This window comes from Xiphophorus couchianus, chromosome 20, assembly GCF_001444195.1.
Source record: "Xiphophorus couchianus chromosome 20, X_couchianus-1.0, whole genome shotgun sequence".
NCBI lineage: Eukaryota > Metazoa > Chordata > Actinopteri > Cyprinodontiformes > Poeciliidae > Xiphophorus > Xiphophorus couchianus.
The window spans coordinates 9,975,366-9,994,382 of NC_040247.1; the positions used below are offsets into that span (position 1 = coordinate 9,975,366).

General features: G+C 35.1%; 1 protein-coding gene across 1 annotated transcript in view; it reads left to right on the forward strand.

Moving 5' to 3' along the window:
- LOC114134862 (potassium voltage-gated channel subfamily D member 3-like) overlaps positions 1–19,017 on the forward strand; it is an 83,928-nt gene that overhangs the window by 57,247 nt on the left and 7,664 nt on the right. The window contains exons 3-4 of the mRNA XM_028001712.1: positions 10,006–10,168; positions 17,614–17,715. Coding sequence (XP_027857513.1) covers positions 10,006–10,168; positions 17,614–17,715 — 265 coding nt within the window. The remainder of the gene's footprint in view (positions 1–10,005; positions 10,169–17,613; positions 17,716–19,017) is intronic.

The following is a 19,017-nucleotide window of genomic DNA, read 5'->3' on the forward strand; positions in this document are numbered from 1 at the left end:
ACAGGAAACAGACAATTAAAAAGTCAAGTTACTTTAGAAATGTAGTTTATTATGTGTAACCATAGTTATATTTGTCCCACTAACATTTAAAGACTATTTGCCAACAGATTAAATGGTTCAGTAAGATTAACCATTTAATCTGTTGGCAAATGTAAAGCAAGCAAATAATTATGCTAAAACATTAGAATATATGTTTCCGTTTATTTATTGTAGGGACTGAAATCTTTATGCATATCTATGACTTCATGTGATCGAAATGCATCAAGTGCATTTCTATTACCCTCCCTACACCAAACCAAAGGGACACCTCCTATATTCTTTGAGAAAAATTTTGATATAGCAGAAAGGTTGTATGCTTCAAGCAGCAGTGACTCAGAAAACTGAAGTTTTATTATGAAGCGACGGAGATGTGACCACAGGGTTAGTTGTTATTGTTGCCGAGCCTGACTCCAGGCTGCAAGATGATGAGACAAATGATTCCATAGTTTGCTCTCTCTTCTCTGTCAGCTGATGAAAGATGACATTCTCTAAGATGTCTCCCTGGCTTTTTCTCTGTAATATTGTTTGACATTTCTTATGCCTTAAAATGTGTCACACATCATTATGGCTGTGATTTTAGGAAATGCAATATGTTTCTCTTTGCAGCAACATGATTTTCAAATAAATAACATTGCAGAAATGTTTTTGTGCAGTGAAACAAACCACATGATTATTTTTTGTGATTGAATTAGTTCCAGCACAAAATTATTATCACCTCTTGCTCTTTTAAGGTCCATCCCCTCATTAACAGAGTTGATAACCTGCTCTGTGAAACATTGTTGCACAATGCTAATCAAAAGTCCAGTTCTTCAGACATTGAAACATATATATATATATATATATATATATATATATATATATATATATATATATATATATATACAGTACATGTATATGCGTGTGTAGGGGTGTGTGTGTGTAATTTTTTTTCTTAATAGTTATTGATGTTTTCATTTAAATATACTGATGAAGAGAAATTATCTGACTGAATATTCCAACATATTCTCAGATGTAATATCTCAGATATAATTTCTAAAAACACAGCTTTCAGATGTTAATGGTGTTCTGTAGCAGTGACTTTACTTATTACTGGTTGTGTTTGCCAGACAAAGACATAGAAAGTGTTAAAGGTGAAGTGGGTGCAATATACCTGGTATTTTGGTTAATTACTTGGGCAAATGTGGAATATCTACCATGATAATAACACACCATGCCATTCTGTTGCATGAGCAAAGTGTTTTAGTGTTGCACCAATAACTTCTCTCCCAAATGTGTTGTTCACAGTCCTAATGCTTAACGATCCCTAACGCAGCTGGTAGAACAATGGAGACTATGATTAAAATACAGATTTAATCCATAAATTTGATTTAATCCATAGCAAAATTAGATATTATTCTGCCATGAGCAAATGATAATGGCAGAATAACCGAAAGCTACCTCAGATCGGATTTATTATAACTGTGTCCATATTGTAATCTTACTGCAGTTTTAGGATTGTCATAATTTGCTATTTTGGATTATGAGGTGTAGACAAACTTGGCAGCTGTTATATCTATGGAGATCTTTTATCTCCATAGATACACATTTGGGGATAGAAAAACAACACAGTATTGATTTTGACAGTTAAAAGTCTAACATTTTGCACCTGCTGAGACTATGAGCTGCTGTCCCAGTATGCAAAGAGAGAATTTAAAATGTTATTTGCCATTCGTGTAAATGCATTTTAATGTTTTTATTTATCTATATCTTCTATTTCCTCAAAACTCATTGCATGTTAAACACAAATTATGTTAGTATGGTATTCATTTGCTTAGAACCTTCTACACTATTTATGTAGTCATTCAACAAAACTCAAAGCTGAAATTAGCATGAGAATGTATTTAAATTTGCATCTACACATAATGGTAGAGATTAATTCCGAGAAAAAGTGACAACTGCAAGGTGAAATGTCATAAAGTTATAAACTTTCTCACACAGTAGTGTAATTAATAAAGAAGGATGTTAGGAGGGAGCATCTCCTAACAGTTATTGGATTTCCCTTATTGTTTGTTAACCTTTTCTAATTAGTATACAGATAAGCTGTATAAATAGGACAGATAAAAAACAGATGTTCAGTGAAATGTCAAGAGAACTGTTAAATAGTGCACTGACATGAACATAGCAACATAGCTGGAGAGGAGAAAAAAATGAAAGGAAAATAACAAAAGGCACCTAACAAGTTTGAACATCGTATTCATTCAGTCATGCTTTTCTGTTTTTGTCTTATGCTTGTTTTTCTGTTAATTAAATAAATCTTTGCTCCTGATTCCACATCAATGGGAGCAACCTGGTCCTGAAAGGAATGAGTTCAGTATCAAATAAAACAAACTCAGTGCCATGGAATCACAATAATCAGACTTGATAATTAAATTCAGATTTATTGGAGACAGACTTAAGCACATATGAGTCAAGACTGCTAAAATTGAATTACTGCTGCAATTCAGAACACATAAACCTGTGATCACGAGACCAACCATAGGACACAACAAGAGTTTCACTTTAGATTATTTATCATTCATTGGCTTGACTCAAGCTGTCATTTTTAATTTATTTTATTTGTTTATTTTTTGTAAAAATGTATTCCATTTAATATAAAGCTATGCAAAGTTTTACTTTACTTGAAAAAATACTGTGTGATATGTATGTTTGTACTTAAAGTCTCTTGTTTGTGCTTTTGTTTATGACTCACTTGAAAACTTTACAGGCTCAAAAACAACAAAAAAATGTTTGTTGGGTCACAATATAAAAAATCAAACAAGAGCAGAGACTACCTGCAAAAAGAGACAGAACCTCATGCCAACTTATCACATGAAGCAATTTCAAAAAATCACAATTACGTTTATCGTACACGATACTGACACAAAACCTTCTGAAAGAGAAGTGTTGAATTATTATTACTTATTTTTATTTATACTTTTGGGGCAAATCTAAATATAAATTAAGATTTATTTTCTTTATACTAAAAGAGTCTGCACAAGGTTAGATTTTGATGGAGTAAAGCAAAGGGCAAAAACCTACCATACATACAGTATTGCCCTTGGACCACATTTGCATATGTTATTATTCATGAGTGCTTTCATTACAAAGGTCTCTGTTGTCCATCTGTTGCAATTCATTATAAACTAACAGGCCACAAATAGGTAACAGTTTATAACATTTTCTCAAGTGTTTTTGATCAAGCATTGGCTGTTTGATGAAATAGAAATTATACTTTTCCCATGAATTTGAAATCAGTTTTAGCGATTTATACACATGCTCTGTACATTTGCAAAGCTTCATGCCTCGTTAAGTTTGGTCACATACACATGTTTGGTGTTTGGTACTACAAGTCTGCAAAATGTTGTTATTGTGCTTACATAATCTGCCTTGAACCTTTGTGGCCTGCAATGTGATGCTTGAATCACTGTTGATTGACGTCATTGTAGATTCAATTGTGGAGTTTGGTGAATGCCAGTCCTCTCTAAAAGGTACTTGAACATTTGGTCAAACAATACAAGCCAGCTCATTGAAAACACTAAAAGGCTTGCTGACCAATGGTAACTATTAGTTTTGGAACAAATCCAAAGTATTTGGATAGGATTTTGTTTGTTATCTACTGTGTATGTGTCTCATTCAGAGAGAAAATCGCCTTAAAATTTTCTTTATCTATTGTACTTCTTTTAAAATACAGAGGTACTAGATTTTTTATATCTACCAAAGATCCTGATCGGCATATTCTAAGATTTTTGTATTCATCCTATGACAATATTTTAAAGGTATTAATATATCAGCTAGAAGCTTTTAGACTTTCCAGCTGAAACTAGCAGTGGCATTACATTCTACTCCTAGATTAAATCTAACTCTAAACGGCAGTAAAGCAGTAGCTAGATAAAAAAAGATGGATGCTTCAACTTATAGTGTTTGCTTTATTATGTGTAGCTCTTAGAGCTTACTGATAATGCACTCCTTCCTTTTTAAACAAAATACTGAGATCATTGTTATTTTTTATCTTTAGTTTAAGCATCTAATCAATTTGATAATTTAATTTCAAATTAGAAATATAGCAATATATTTTTTTGATGTCTGTAAATGTATTTGATTGTGATGTTAAATTCTGAATACTAAATACTCCCAAAATAATAAAAAAACAATGTTTTTAACTACTAATAAAATTGTACTTGACTAAGAATTAATCTGCTAAGGCATTTTGTCCTTATAATTTATTGTGGATGCAGTATTTTACATTTTGTGGCAGATTTGGACTTACTTTATAAAAGCTGAGCCCAGATCTTCTCAATATTATATATTTAAATATTTAATCATATTATTCTGAATAATTAAATTTTAAGTTATGCAACCCAACATGGAAGAAAAATTGTTTATCAAATGAACATATGTGACCCATGTTCAGAAATAAATATTTTTATTTTCTTTCCAATCTTGTCAATGACACATTACGATGAGAATACAAAGTCTGACTGAACTCCACATTAAGTATTAAAAGCTTTGCTTCTCTGGGACACAGAAATGTCCCCTTACTGAGAGTTGGGATGGTTGGACATCCCCATCATGTCTATGTTTGCATATACATTTTTTAACAAATCAAGCATCTGGAACTTGTTTCCAAAAATCAACTAGACATTTGCAGATACACAATTTTCTAATATCTCGTCTGAATTTTTTTTTTTCATGATATGACTTTCAAAATACATCCACAGGGATGGCTGAAATTAACTCAAATGTTAATTTCAGGCACATTAAAAAACAATTATCCCTGATGCTAACAAATCTATGTAAACTTGAATTTGAAGAAAGTTAAATAATAAATGTTAAAAAAAAGTTTTTTGCAAGTTTCTAAGCATTTAGTAAATATAATTAAGTTTGGTAATTTTACCTCACATAAAATAAGAGAATTTTGGTCCCATTTACATCCAGGTAGTGAAAAGAAAAAGGTATTTGGTGTGTGTAAAATTTGGTTTCAACTGTATGTTTAAATATAAGAAAAAAACTAAGAAGAGCAGCGTTGCAGACAAATGCCTAACTTGTGTTAAAGTTATTTGTTACTCCCTCAGTTTTGTCATTTTCTGACCTCCTTTTTAACTCTCATTGGTGAACCTTAAACTAATCTGCTCCTCTAACTAGAAAGTGAAAAAGAGTACTTGGTTGACCGTCTTGTCCTGGGGGACTGCAGGTGCACAGTTGTAGAGCTGATTTTCAGACACACTGTCTGACCTTTGTTTATTCTAAGGAGAGGAAGCAGGGGATGGGGTGATAACAACGAAAACCAGAGGGGGAATGAAGGAAAACAGGGGTGAAATGGGATTAAACAGAAAAGAAACAGCAAGAAACAATCTGATGTCTGTTATTACACTGAAAGGCATATGAGAGATGTGGGATATGAGTTTGTGTGACCTGCTGCCACTGGAAAGAAAGCACCATCCATCATAACCTGTGTGAGCTCCTGTTAAAATTAGAGGCCGGGCTACATCAGCAGGGGACAGCTAACACGAAGGGCAAACTAACCTGCCACTGAGGGCTGCTGAAAGTGGTCTAAACTACTGAGAGTTTATTTTAAAAAAGGATAAATAAAACAAGTTAAATTAAGGTTCAATGTTGCTGAGAGGATGATGTATGAGAGAGACAACCAGCTTTGAAAAGGCTGTAAACTGTAAGTGTGAATATTTGTTAACCTTTATTTTACCCTACAAAAACACACAGAGCATGCATTGTATTTTTCAACTATCTGCTTTATATTCATTCCCATGTGCAGACATGCTGCAAGGTAACGCCAACATCCTCTCCTGTGACACAGTTCTTACAGCTTTCCTTTGCTCAGCTGTGGTTTGCCCACTTTAAACAAAACAACAATTTCAGTTATGATGTCTTAGATGTAGTTTTACATTTTACACTTCACAAAAATCAGTGTATATGTTGTCGCTTACCCATTTTGCAGACACTGTCTCCGAGACAGCTTTTTTAATTTCCAACGAAAACCCTGTAAGCTATTAAAACAAAGACATAAGTTGATGTATCTGATTACGGTAATCCTTATGGCATACTCTGATTTTTTTTAGTGTATGCTTTTAAAAGATTTATCATGTCGCAATCCAGCACTACACCCCGGGTAATACTTGAGTGATGGTCTGTCTTTGTCTTTTTGTCCCCTGGGTAAATGTTGTCGATTTCATGGATTTAATGTCAAACATTTAGTAGTATGTAGTTTTAGAACTTATTTTGGAATTATTCAACTGAAGGATAAACTGGATAATATAAAAACATAATACTGTTATGTTCCAGTTAGGTCAATGGTAGAATCTTCCAGTGGCTTCTATGAAGCTGACAGAAGGCAGAACTCGCATCCAGGAGCAGCGAATATGTCTAAGCATAAAGACATTCAACCTTACGACTAAATCATTACATTTTTATCGCTTTGAACACATTTGTTCATTAGACCACCTATTTTATGCAGCAAGTTTTAAAATATGTCTCTTTAAATAAAGCAGTGTGATTTAAACTGCAGTACTACCACTTTTACCTCATTAATTTGAGCTAATGCTTTTAAGGTTCAGTTTTTACCAAAGTTAGCAGCACTCAGCTACTAATGTGTTGTTCTCCCAATTTTAATTCAACATGATTGGCTACAGACACGTGAATGGCAGATATTTTGCAGCAAAGTTGTTTCATTGTTAACTGAAACATATTTATTTAGTAATATAGAGTATGAATTATTTTCTGGAGAGATAAATTGCAGCATAACATTTTTTAACACTCCCAAAATATGAACTGACAAAACGGGGAGAAAAAATGTTAATAGGAAAATTGTAGAGATTCTAACATCCCTGACGAAGTTAGAACCTTCAGGGATGGAAGGTGCATGGAGAGGGTCAAAGGTGAAAACTCCAGAATCACTCTAAGTGCTAGGAAACAACTTTATTTGAAGACCAACTTTATTTGTTTCAGCTTGTGGCAATAAGATTGTTTCCTCATATTTTGAGTGTTGCTGAATTCTTCACCCTGACTGAATTACTATAGAATTGAAATTGAAACTCTTGTGCTAAACTAATGAAGATATAGATCTTTCCTCAGATTCCATGGAGATTATAACTCATAATGTAGTTAAAGCATTTTTATTTTGAAGAATTAAAATAATATATCAGGTTATCTGAATAAAATGCTTGAAAATCTGTGATATTGAATGTGATATTGTGCTCGTGTTTTGTTTGCATTGTGAGTGTGTTTCTTGTTTCCAGAAGGGAGACAGACTGTGACCATATTACTTGAACATAATAATCTCCTATTTAAAAAACATGCATATGTTGGTGCAAACTGTACAACCCAGAAATGATACATCTGCAAAATGTCTTTCAGAACTCAATTGCAGCTTTAAACGGAGTACTGACTTCGAGCGAATAGAACATGGAGCAGCATTTCCACTCATTTCTGCTCACGAGCATCAATCTGTCGTCCAAATACAGAACAAGATGATTTTCATCAAGGTGACTATGTATTCTGTGGAGGAGCAGAACTTACTGTTGTTTTTTTAGTTCTGTCTTGACTAACGTGTCAGGAGTATTTGTCTGAAAAGGTCAAAACCTGTGCAAAATAATACATATGTTTTACCATGCTAGGGTTCAACATGTCTTTTTTTTCTTTGTAGTGTATTTAGTTGTGGTAGAAGCTTTGTTTAGCGCATGATGTCCAAGACAAATTTTCCTCATGGGGACAATAAGCTATACATTTATCATCTATCTATCATAAACCTGAGGATTTTGTTTGTTAGTCTCATAGTTAAAATTACACATATAGATAAAAAAAAGAAATATTTCTGTTTATATATATATATGATCTGTGAATGTGTTACATATTTCAATGGTCTGTAGGGTTTTGTTATGACAAATAGGTCAGAAAAGTACTGGGGATAGACCTTCAAAATCGAAACCGTCTCAAACTCATAAACTGTTTTGCATTCCTGCCCATGAGTGCAGTCTCATAACTTATGATTCAAATTAGAATTTGTTCTCAGAAAACCCCACTGCATTAGGTGCTGGGATAATTCAGCCTTTGTAGTCTGAAATGAAAATGTGGAGCGGGAAATTGTGTTCGCAGTGTAATTGTGTGGTGGCATGTTTTATGCAAATTTGGCAACAAGAAAACAGTAAACTTAGATTTTAACTGAAAGATAAAAAATGTTGATAAAAGTTATTTTTATATTAAAGAGATGTGATAAGATTCCAAGGCCACAAGTGGCTTCGGTGTTTGTGTCTGTGATGGTATTATCAGGTATTATGCATTTAATCTTCAACATGGCTGCCTGTCTGGAAATTGATAGAAATTGATGGATTGAGGTTGCATTTTCTGTTACTGCTGCTTTCGTTGTTCCTTTCTTGTACCTCTGATGAGGAGAAACAGCATGAATTTCTGTTATCTGCATTAGCAGAGACAGAGCCCACTATGTGAGGATGTGTTGCCCCTGCACTGTAATACTGCTTTTTATATCAGCTTAGATACAAAGAGTTTTCTGATTTCTCATCATTTCTGTGCTCAGAGAAAAAAGACACAAAGTATAATCACTTCTGTCTGTGAGAAGGAGGGATGGAAAGACACCGAATTTGTATGAAGCCATAAATCTATAGGATTGTGAAAACATATTCCATGCTCTTTTGTCTTTGCTTTTTTTGTCACACTTAAGAAAAACATCCAAACAAACCAACTTAGCCCTAAGTGGAAAAAAAAAAAACTTATATTAAACCTATCTAACAACACAAACTAGACTAAAACAATTCAGAAAGCAACCTGTTATGACCAGAACTAAACAAATTAAAAAACATAAAAAAGTACTCAAATCCAGACTGAAAAGGGTTACAAACTCATTTCTTTGAGGCTTTGAAACTCCTGCAAAGAACAGCAAGAGCCATTATCCACAAGTGGAGAAAACGTGGAACATAGTTGAACCCTCCCAGGAGTGATAGGCCTACCAGAATTACTCCAGTTCATCCATGACTCATACTTGAGGTCACCAAATAACCCAGAGCAACATCTACTGCACTGCAAGCCTCACTTACCTTAGTTAAGGTCAGCGCCTGGTCTCCTTTTATTTGTTCAACAATAAGAACGAAGCTGAGTAGAAATGTCATCAATGGGAGAGTTCTTTGGTGAAATAAACCCTGACCAAAAGAAACACAAAGGCCTGTTTTTCATTTGCATACAAACATTTTGGGAAATTTTTCTTTTATTTTTGAGGAGACTAAAGCATAATCTTTCTCAAAGAGTCTGTCCCATTTCATCTGGTATAAAACTAACATAGCATTTCAGTATAAGAACATCATAACAACAGCGGTCAATATGGTGGTGTAGATCTAGGTCTAGAGACAGACAGACAGACAGACAGACAGATAGAAATTCTGCTCTCTACTAGAAATCTTGAAGGATAATATCTAAATTTTTGTTTTTGACCCTTCTGCTTAAACCCATTTGTGTTGAGCAGAAGAAGAATGATCATCAACAAAAGTGGAGTGGTCTAGTCAAATTCCAGACTTAAATCCAACTAAAGTGCTGTAAAGTTACCATAAGTGGGCTGATCATGATCAACAACTCTCCATGTGGCTACTTTAAAAGATTTCTGTAAACAAGACCCATCCAAACATTTCAAAGTAAAATACTTATTAATTATTGCAAATGCTTGATGGCAATTGTTGCTGCCATGGGTGGCAAAACCAGTTATTAGTTAGGGGCAATTGCTTTTTCACCTTTGCCCAAGTTTGTTTGGAAGGATTTTTTTTCTTTTACTCAATTAAATCTACATGTGATATTTACTTAATTTATCTTTGTGCAACAATAAAATTTATTGGTTAACTGATAAACAAAAACAGAAGTAATCTGAGAGGGACAAAACACTTCCTTCACATCTTTGTACGTGCTTTAAATTGAATTCTTCTCATTTCCCTTTAGCTACGGAGACATGGTCCCGAAGACAATTGCTGGAAAGATCTTTGGCTCCATCTGCTCCCTGAGCGGCGTGCTGGTGATTGCTCTTCCCGTCCCTGTCATCGTGTCCAACTTTAGCCGCATCTACCACCAGAACCAGCGGGCAGACAAACGTCGAGCTCAGAAGGTGAAGCTTACTGTCTTTAAAAATTGTACGCAGGCATGTTACCTAATTTGAAGGGAAGGCAGGTTGTGAATTTTAGAAAGCCTAAAGGATCGGGATGAAATATCTACTGAGCTCATAAGATTAAATGGAAGATTGAGATTTTTTTTTGTATAAACATTGTGTCTTTAAAAACAAATCACAAACGTCAGTACTTCAGAATAATTCAGTATTGTCTGTACAACTTCAGTGACTGCAAATTAGTTTGTTGCTTGTCACATGGAAACTAATTTAAAAGCCTTACACATGTATAATTCCTTTCTTTCAGACACATAGACAGATGCACACTTTAGTTCGAAGTGCTAAATATTACTCAGCCACTCACCACAGTTCCCCTGTAGGCTTGACCTTTCCACAAGGCTAGATAAGAGTGCTATTAAGTTGGGGAGCGGCCACTGGTAGCTAATTGACAAGAGGAATGTCTGATTTGTATCCACATTAATGAATGTTCTGATTTGAACCTCTTCAAACATAATGCACTGACCTCTCCTACATCTCAATAATGTGAAGGTGAACTGAGCCTGTGGTTCCCAACAGGGTAATTTATTGGTTCTTTAGCATAGAAATTGAAATGGTATATGAACGCCACAACATGTTTTTAATTATATATTTCTGATAATTACAGTCAGTAAGTGATACATTCCATTAATTGACAGAGGAGATTCTAATAAATAAGCGTTCACTTCATCCTGCTCTTTTTCAAACAGAAAAGTAGCAGTAAGATTATTATTTTGTTCTCGGTTAAGTATGCACATGTTTACTCTTATCCTACAGGTTACTTGTTTTTCACTAGTTTGAAATAAAAAAAATGCATGGGTAAATAAATAAGGCTCAACTCAAAGTATAATTCATCTCACTGGCAGCGAAGATGAAGGGAAGAGATCAGAAAACACACAAATGTTAATATTTTTCAAATTCATGAACACAAATATTCATATTTGTTTTCTGTAATAACTATAAGCAATGTTTATTGACAAGCAAAATAAGAGCAAGGTAGTGCACTCCTCTATAGTACGGTTAAGTCTAGCCAGGTTAAATTATTGTACAATATATCACCCTGAGCAGTGAGCAATGTTCTACACAGATCCCCAATGTATTCCCTCATGCTGCTGGTGAAGGCCTTGGGGCTGAGATTGATGGAGGAGGACCAGCATGGGCGCTTCTAGACAGGGGCCAGTGTCCCTGTAACAACTGGTGATGGACCCTGTACTGAAGATATAATACTAAATCAATTTCCTATGAATATATGTTCCAGCAGAGAAATTGAAAATAATTGGTCGCGCGGACATTCTGAATTTAACAGTGTTTTTAGCAATGAATTAAGTAGTTGCACTTTGAGCTTCAGTTCAGTTATGATCACAGTTTTCATCTGCTAAATCATTAGTCTGCAACTAGCTCTTTGGCTCACTTGACATGTTAAACAATGTAATATTGCCCCTTTTATTTTTCTTGTCTTTATTTGTTTTGTTTGACTTTATTTTCCCTCTAGAGCACTGAGAAAAACATGAAGCATGAGTCACTCATCTGGAGTGCTCTCTGTTTTCTCTTGTGACCGTGTACTTATCTGGTAAATGCTCACAACTTCAAAATGTTAACAGGTCACTAACAAATTTCTAGATTTTTATAAGCTGCTTTTATTCACACATGAGCAAACACTCCCCTCCCATGTCATCTGTATTTTGTCTGCGTCACGATTTAAAGAAACAGACTGAGGACAGAAAAGAGGGAGGGGGGGGAGAGCTAACTCTGTTTGTCTTTTTCTCTGTCCTCCATTTCTGCAGCTCTCCTGGTCTTTCCATCCTCTCTAAGTTTAATTTTTCTTCATTCTTTTATAACAACTCTACTTCAGGCACCTTTTACAATTATGTACTCGTCTAGAAATTTTACTTCACAAAAAGCTCTTTTCACATACAGTAGTAATTGTTGTCTTTCTTTCAGAAAATTTCAAATTGAGCTTAATGACAGTGATTGTCTGCTAACTGTGACAGTGCGTGATTTAGTGCACAGCATATTATCCTTTCTTCATATTTAGCAGCCTCCTGAGGACCTAACTGCCCATGAAAACAAACCCTGATATTTGGTCTTAATTTACCAATAAGTAAAAAGATCTTGCAGAAAGGCTTCTTCTTTTATTCATGCATAAATCAGTCGTGCAGCACTCACCATCAGAGTGATGGTGAGTGTCGAAGCAGTAAATGGATTGAGGTCACGCTCCTAATGGGACAACAAAGTCAAGTGGAGCTACACTGCAACCTGGCAGGTTGTTGAGCAGGAGAAAAAATAATAATAATAAAAAGACAGGAGACGTGAGAGCAAACCGAGAAGACTACAGGATAAAGAAAGGAAGAGGAAGGAAGTTGAAAAAGAGCAAAAAACAGGACACAGAGAGGACAAAGAAATCACACAAAGTATGACGGAGAGCCATTAGACTGGCTCAAGAGAAGAGAAAATAGAGTAGTTCTAAGTAAGAGGTCAGCATTTCCAAAGGCAGCAGTCTAGATGCCTGACTTCAGGTCTGCGATTGGTGATAATGGAGCTGAAAGTTCAGGCTTTTTCTGTTCGGTCAACCAAATCAAGTATTATCACCTAAATCGACATACAGAATCTCACCTTTAGCAGATTGTATACTGATTTATGTAAAATAACCTTTTCAGCCATGAATATCTTCATGATCAATCAATCATGTGGCATTTATACTCAGAGACAGAAAAACAACTTAAAGCATACATTTAAATTATGCTATTATGGTTGTCTGGTGAGAGAGGCTGCCTTTTTATTTGATTAGAGGTCAGACAAAATGATGATGAATTGTGATCAATAAACAACATCAATTAAATGAGATCTAGTTAAAAAATAATAATAATAACCCAGAGCACTTTATGTAGATAAGTGTCAAATCTACAGAAAGTAATTAAACATTAATTGTTACCACAATAAATAGAATTTAATTTGATAAACAACATTACATACAACGTATAATAAACTAGCCTGTGTGTTATTAAAGCTGGATGTACAGACTTTCATTAAAATCAGTAAGACACAATGATTATTTACTGTAATAAGCCACAGCTTTATTTTGAATATTCAAAATCCTGTGGTTGAAATATTTCCATGGATATATAAAAGTAACATTTCTCTTGAAGTATTTTTTTGTCAGTTCCCAAGGTGTTTGAAAAAGTGCTTAGGACTGACTAACATTCTAGATTAGGAATCATTTTTACCTTAGCTAAAATGTTATGCTTATGTAAGATATTTTTTGTTTTGTTTTGTTTTCCCAATTTTACAAACCATTTGAGGTTTATTTTGTCTTTTGGGAATTTAAAGACTCTTACTCATTGAGATTTTGAGAAAATCTATCTGTTGGGTTATATAAAAAATAAATGTTCATTTTACAATTGGAAAATAAATCAGGCATATTGGACAGTGGACTACATTGATGCTTCTATAATACCCATTCAGGGACTTTATATGACACATTCATGCCTCAATTCTTCAGGCTGCCTTTGAACTTTCTTCAGATGTTTATTAGGAAGGTTTTCCTTCTGCGATCACTGGTTCAGTAGGCGCTCAGAAAAACATCAGTACAGTCAAATCCAGACATTTCACACTTACGCATCAGAGTTAATTTTTATTTCATAATATTTCTCTTTTTAGTTTCAGGCGATGCTTTTGATCAAAAAAAAAAACAGTCTGCAAAACACGCAGTTTTCACTTTCAACATCATATGCTTTTAGCTTAGTGAACAAAGAAAGAATGATTCATCCTGCATCATTCCGTTATTTTCACATGTCATGCACGCAGAAACACACTATCAGTATTATTACATCTCATGTTGCAGCTTTCCACACATCTTCACAGAATCCAGAGTTTGACTGGCAACTTTTGAAGCATCCAAACTTATTTCATTACTTTTGATTCACGTCTTGGAAGAAGAAATTGCTCCGTCTGTCTCCCACTTTCAAAATACGTTTATAGTGGAACGAGGGGGCAAGCAGGACAAGGTTAAAGAAATCACTCAACTCATGTGTCCACGAGCTGGGGAGGAAGTCACCCTAATATCCTCTTCATTTTAAAAAATGTTGCACACTATTCCTTTCTCATTTCCTGTCTGTCTCCTTTGCTTTGTTCTGTTATCGCATCAGCACTTTAAAACAGGTTTATCTTCTGGACTCAGAACCAGGAAGGTCTATGCAAAAAGTTAAACACAATGCATATTTGTCTCCCCTTAAGAATCAAAGTAATATGTTTGAATGTGGAGAAAAATAAAATCAATTTGTGATGTCCTCATCAGCAGATGGAGTCGGATATTTAAATATTTTAAGCACCACACCAAGTGTGTAGACGTGTCTTTTTCTTGTCATTTCCTCCTTAAGATAAATAGTCTGCTAGCATCAGGAAATAAAGATAACCTAGAATATATAGAATAGAATATATATTGTGAATCAAACAAGATTGATTTTTTTTTAATTCCCCAAAGCTTTGTGGTTGCTTGTTAGCTTCACAAAAACAATCTGAGAAATTGTAAATTGCTCCAAAAGTGCAAAAAATGAATTAAATCAAGTCAAAGTTCCAATCTCCACTCAGACTTGCTACCTGATGCAGCACAGATGGAGCTCCAGCTTTCCTAATGTCAAACTGAGTGGAACCGGGGGTTTTGATGAGGACTTTTTTAGCAGCACTTAGTTTGCAAATTTTCAAAAATTGTAAGACTTGGTCATAAATTGCTGCAAAATATATGTCATGGCTCATCACCAACAGAAGCTTTTCAAGCTTTGGTGCATATACATAATCAACAACAAATTATGTGCCGCTCTTCTGGTTTGGATTACAGAATCTGTTTCGCATCAGTATTTGCTGAGCTCCAAAAACTAACAATGAATGTTCCTACTCTAAATGCTTTTGTGTGGTTTTTGTTTTCTCTCATTTTTATACTCGAATAACATTGATGGATGAATCTTTTATAGGATTTTAAATTTATTATGTCATTTACAAGTGGTACTTATGTGCTATCATAGTCCATCTGCATATGTGGCCACAGAAAACTCTCTAAGGGTCCAAGTGTGGATTAACTAGCCTAACTATGCCAGTACTGTTGATCAAACTTAATTGAAGACAGGCCCCACTGATTTTTAAACCATGTTCATCTGTTTCATTTTCCCAGGCAAATATCTCAAAGTTTTATTATCTTGTGATTAATAATCACTTTTAGTTTCTTGCAGTGGAGAAATACTATATCTCTTAATTTTGAGAAAACCACTAGAAGTTGTTCTTGGCTAATCTATGTCTCACTGAAACAAACAATATAAAGCCAAACCAATTTAAAACGTTGATGCACTGTTTCCTGGTAATAATCCTGGTCCAAATTTTTATTCCTTTCTAAGCCCTCATGAAAACATTCCCTATGAATATAAAGCAGATTAAGGCTGGGTATTGAATTGGCACATGATATATTGCCATCAAAACACAACATTATCAATAAAATAAGACAATAATAGCAGAAAGTAAGAATGATTGTCTAAATCTATGGAACAAGAGATTTTTTTCTTTCCTGTCTGTCTCCTTTGCTTTGTTCTGGTGTCACATCAGCATTTTGAAACAGGTTTATCTTCTGGTAAATCTATTGATATGACAGACTCAAAATGACAAACTTTTAATGTTGGGATTTCTTCAAACATTTTCAATAAGAGGACAGAAACAAAAGTAATAAAATACACTCACAGTGCCTTGAAAATGTATTTCTTCCCATGAAACCTTTTCACATTTTATCAAATGACAAACACTAACTTCAGTTTATTTCACTGAGATTTGGAGGCCTTAGTCCTCTACGCGGACGTCGCGGGTTTGACTCCCGGTCCCGACGACCTTTGCCGCATGTCTTCCCTCCTTCCTGTCTGCCTACTGACAGGAAATACAAAGCCGAGCCACTAGCGCCGCAAAAACTCTTCGGAGAAAAAAATGGAAAAAAAAATATATTACATGATTAAAAAACAGAAGGAAAACAATAGATAGTTTTCGTGTCATTTAACAACTGAAAATCTAAAAAATCTGGTGTGAATTTGTTTTCAACCCCATTTACTCTGGTTTCTCTAAGTAAAATTTAGTGCTAATACAGCATTTGAAGTAATTTCAGTTCTTCCTCATAGAGGGGTTTTGAGAGCTACTTTGCTGTAATTTTTAGATTCATCCCTTCTCCGTCTCATACGTATCAAATGGCGGAATTCCCTTATCAGCACGTCATTCAGCTCTGATGAGGCCCGGTAACGAGCAATTCATTTAATTCTGGTATGCTCACTGAGGAATGCAAAGTTTCAGGATAGTAGCTCTGAAAGACTTGAGTTGGGAAATCCTAGTTTTGAGCATTAATGGGTCATATCACAATCTCAGTGAATATCAAATTTGGACTTTCACTCTGAGATTATCATTTGAGGTAGACTATTGTACTCTTAATGAAATTGTCATCTGAGAACTGCTTTTTGTTTTCACTCAGGCTAGTTTTGTCTAATGAGAAAATTTGATGATCTGAACCATTTAATTCAAAATCAAATCTTTCTAGGGATCTCTTCCATAGAAGAGGAGAACCTGGTCAAAACTAATGGACGCATTGTTTTTGCTTCAATCGGGGCTAAAACCATAAATCTTCTTGCTGACAAAGTTAGAAGTTGTTAGTTGTTAGAAGTTGCAGAATATTAATTTGATGAAAATATAATTAGGAAAATTAATGCTTCTTTTTCAGCTTCAAGCTATGCCTTCAATTTAAGGCTGTATTTTCATAGGCTGACCTCAGTCATTGAAGTTTTGCATTTCAGACGTTTGAGACGATTTTCAGTGGCAGCACTTTGCTATAACTTAGTGAAATCCCAAACCACATCCCATTCAAAAATTATTTAGAGTTTGCCGTGTGAGGGAACTTTCTTTTTCTCTCTTTTGCTTGCACAAAGACATTCTCTAAAACTCATTTTGGATAAGCCAGTCCTCAGGACCCAACATCACTCCTACTCTTGTGGTTTTAATGGAAGTTAATCCCTGCTGCAAGGTCTCTCTGTCTGTAGAAAAGTGAAAAGTAGCAAAAGGATGCTGTTACAGCAACATAAAAATGTCCATGGACTCAAAAGGAAATGCTCAGCAATCCCATATGGATGAATTATGTTTGATACCACATACTTTCTGAAAGATGTTAGTGAGCATTCCCCTCCAGACACAATACACTGCAGAGACAGCTTTCATCTCATTGAAAGAAGAAAAACCCCAACGAAAAGCAAGCAGCACTTCTTGGATAGCTGTGAAAATTACTATGCAGTTTTAGTGAATACTTGCCAGACTCTTTTCATTAAATAAAGGCTTAGTCATCTTCCAGCAACCTCCTGCCCACCTTGTCTGACAATCTGACCTCCTTCTCTTCCCACTTCCAGAAAGCCAGGCTGGCCAGGATAAGAATAGCCAAGTCTGGCAGCGCCAACGCCTTCCTCCAGAGCAAGCACAACGGACTCCTCAACGAACTGCTGGAGCTGACGGTGAGAAAACCTCCGATGCTCTTTGACACAGAAACAGAAAGAAAGAAAAAGGCATTTTCAGATGTTTTCATTAAAACTGATGTGCTGTGCCAGCTGATTGTATTTCCATTTTATACATTAATATTATTGTTCCTGGTTAAACAACCCTCTGCTAATTATTTCAGTCCATTGCAACTCAATCGCTTGGAGGCAACAGCTTCACATATGAACTACAAACACATACAGAAGCAAAACACCAACAATTATTGCCACAATTAACCAAAGAGTAATTTAAAAGTAATTTAGAGGCTATAAAAGAGCAGCAGAATCAGAAGTCATTAAATTCTTGTCGTCAAACTGGGCTTGGCTGATAGTAAGGGAGTTATGTGTATAATCCTCTGCGGTCTGTGTTATCGGCATAATCACACTGAGTGCCTTTCCTTGTTGTCTTTCAGAGAGTTGATTTAATTCCCTTGTGTGGAACTATGAGAATAGGATCTGTTTTGTACTGCTTGTTGAGGAGCTCTTGATGATAATTAAATGATTAGCGCAATAAAAGGTTATAGGAAATGTGAAAATAAATCTGTGACTGAACATGGTGATCCTGGAAAATGTGGAGCTTTTGTTTAGACCCTATGCTTTCCTGAAACGTGAGCACTCTGCTTTTCCAGACTCGGGTAAAAAGATCCTTTGGTGTTAACTATTTTCAAAAGAGCTATTAGCTTGTCAGTCATAATTTACAGTGTTGTTTCCAAAATGTTCACCACGATTACAGCCTGCTCTGAGAAAGAATGAACCAACAACCAGAAGGAAAGAAAAAACTGCTTCTTCCTGTGAGCCAGAAGAATGAAGAAACACTGTAGCTTGAAGACAGTACACTGTTTTAATATTTGTTTATTTTGTTGATGGTAAAACTAACAAGAAAAACTTCCACCATGAATTTGCAACCAGGATGCTGTGCAAAATGTTTGAGCTAAGAGTGGGCGTCTGGTTTGGCTGTGTTTTATTTTATTTTAACAAATAAAATCTGTAAACTGTGGCATGTATTTGCATTCAACTCTCCTTATGATGATAATCCTGAATAAAATCCACTAATAGCAACTACTAAAGTTAAGTAAACCTTAGAAAGCATGCAGAAGGCTTTGTGTAGAAAAAGACCAACACTGCAAATCACCCAGAACACATCCTCCTCATCATCATCATCATGAAATATGCTGGTGACATTATCATGCTTTGGGAAAGCTGGACAGAGTTGATGGCAAGATGGATGGAGCTAAATAAAATTAAATGCTAGAAAAAAGCCTTTACAAATCTGCAAATGAC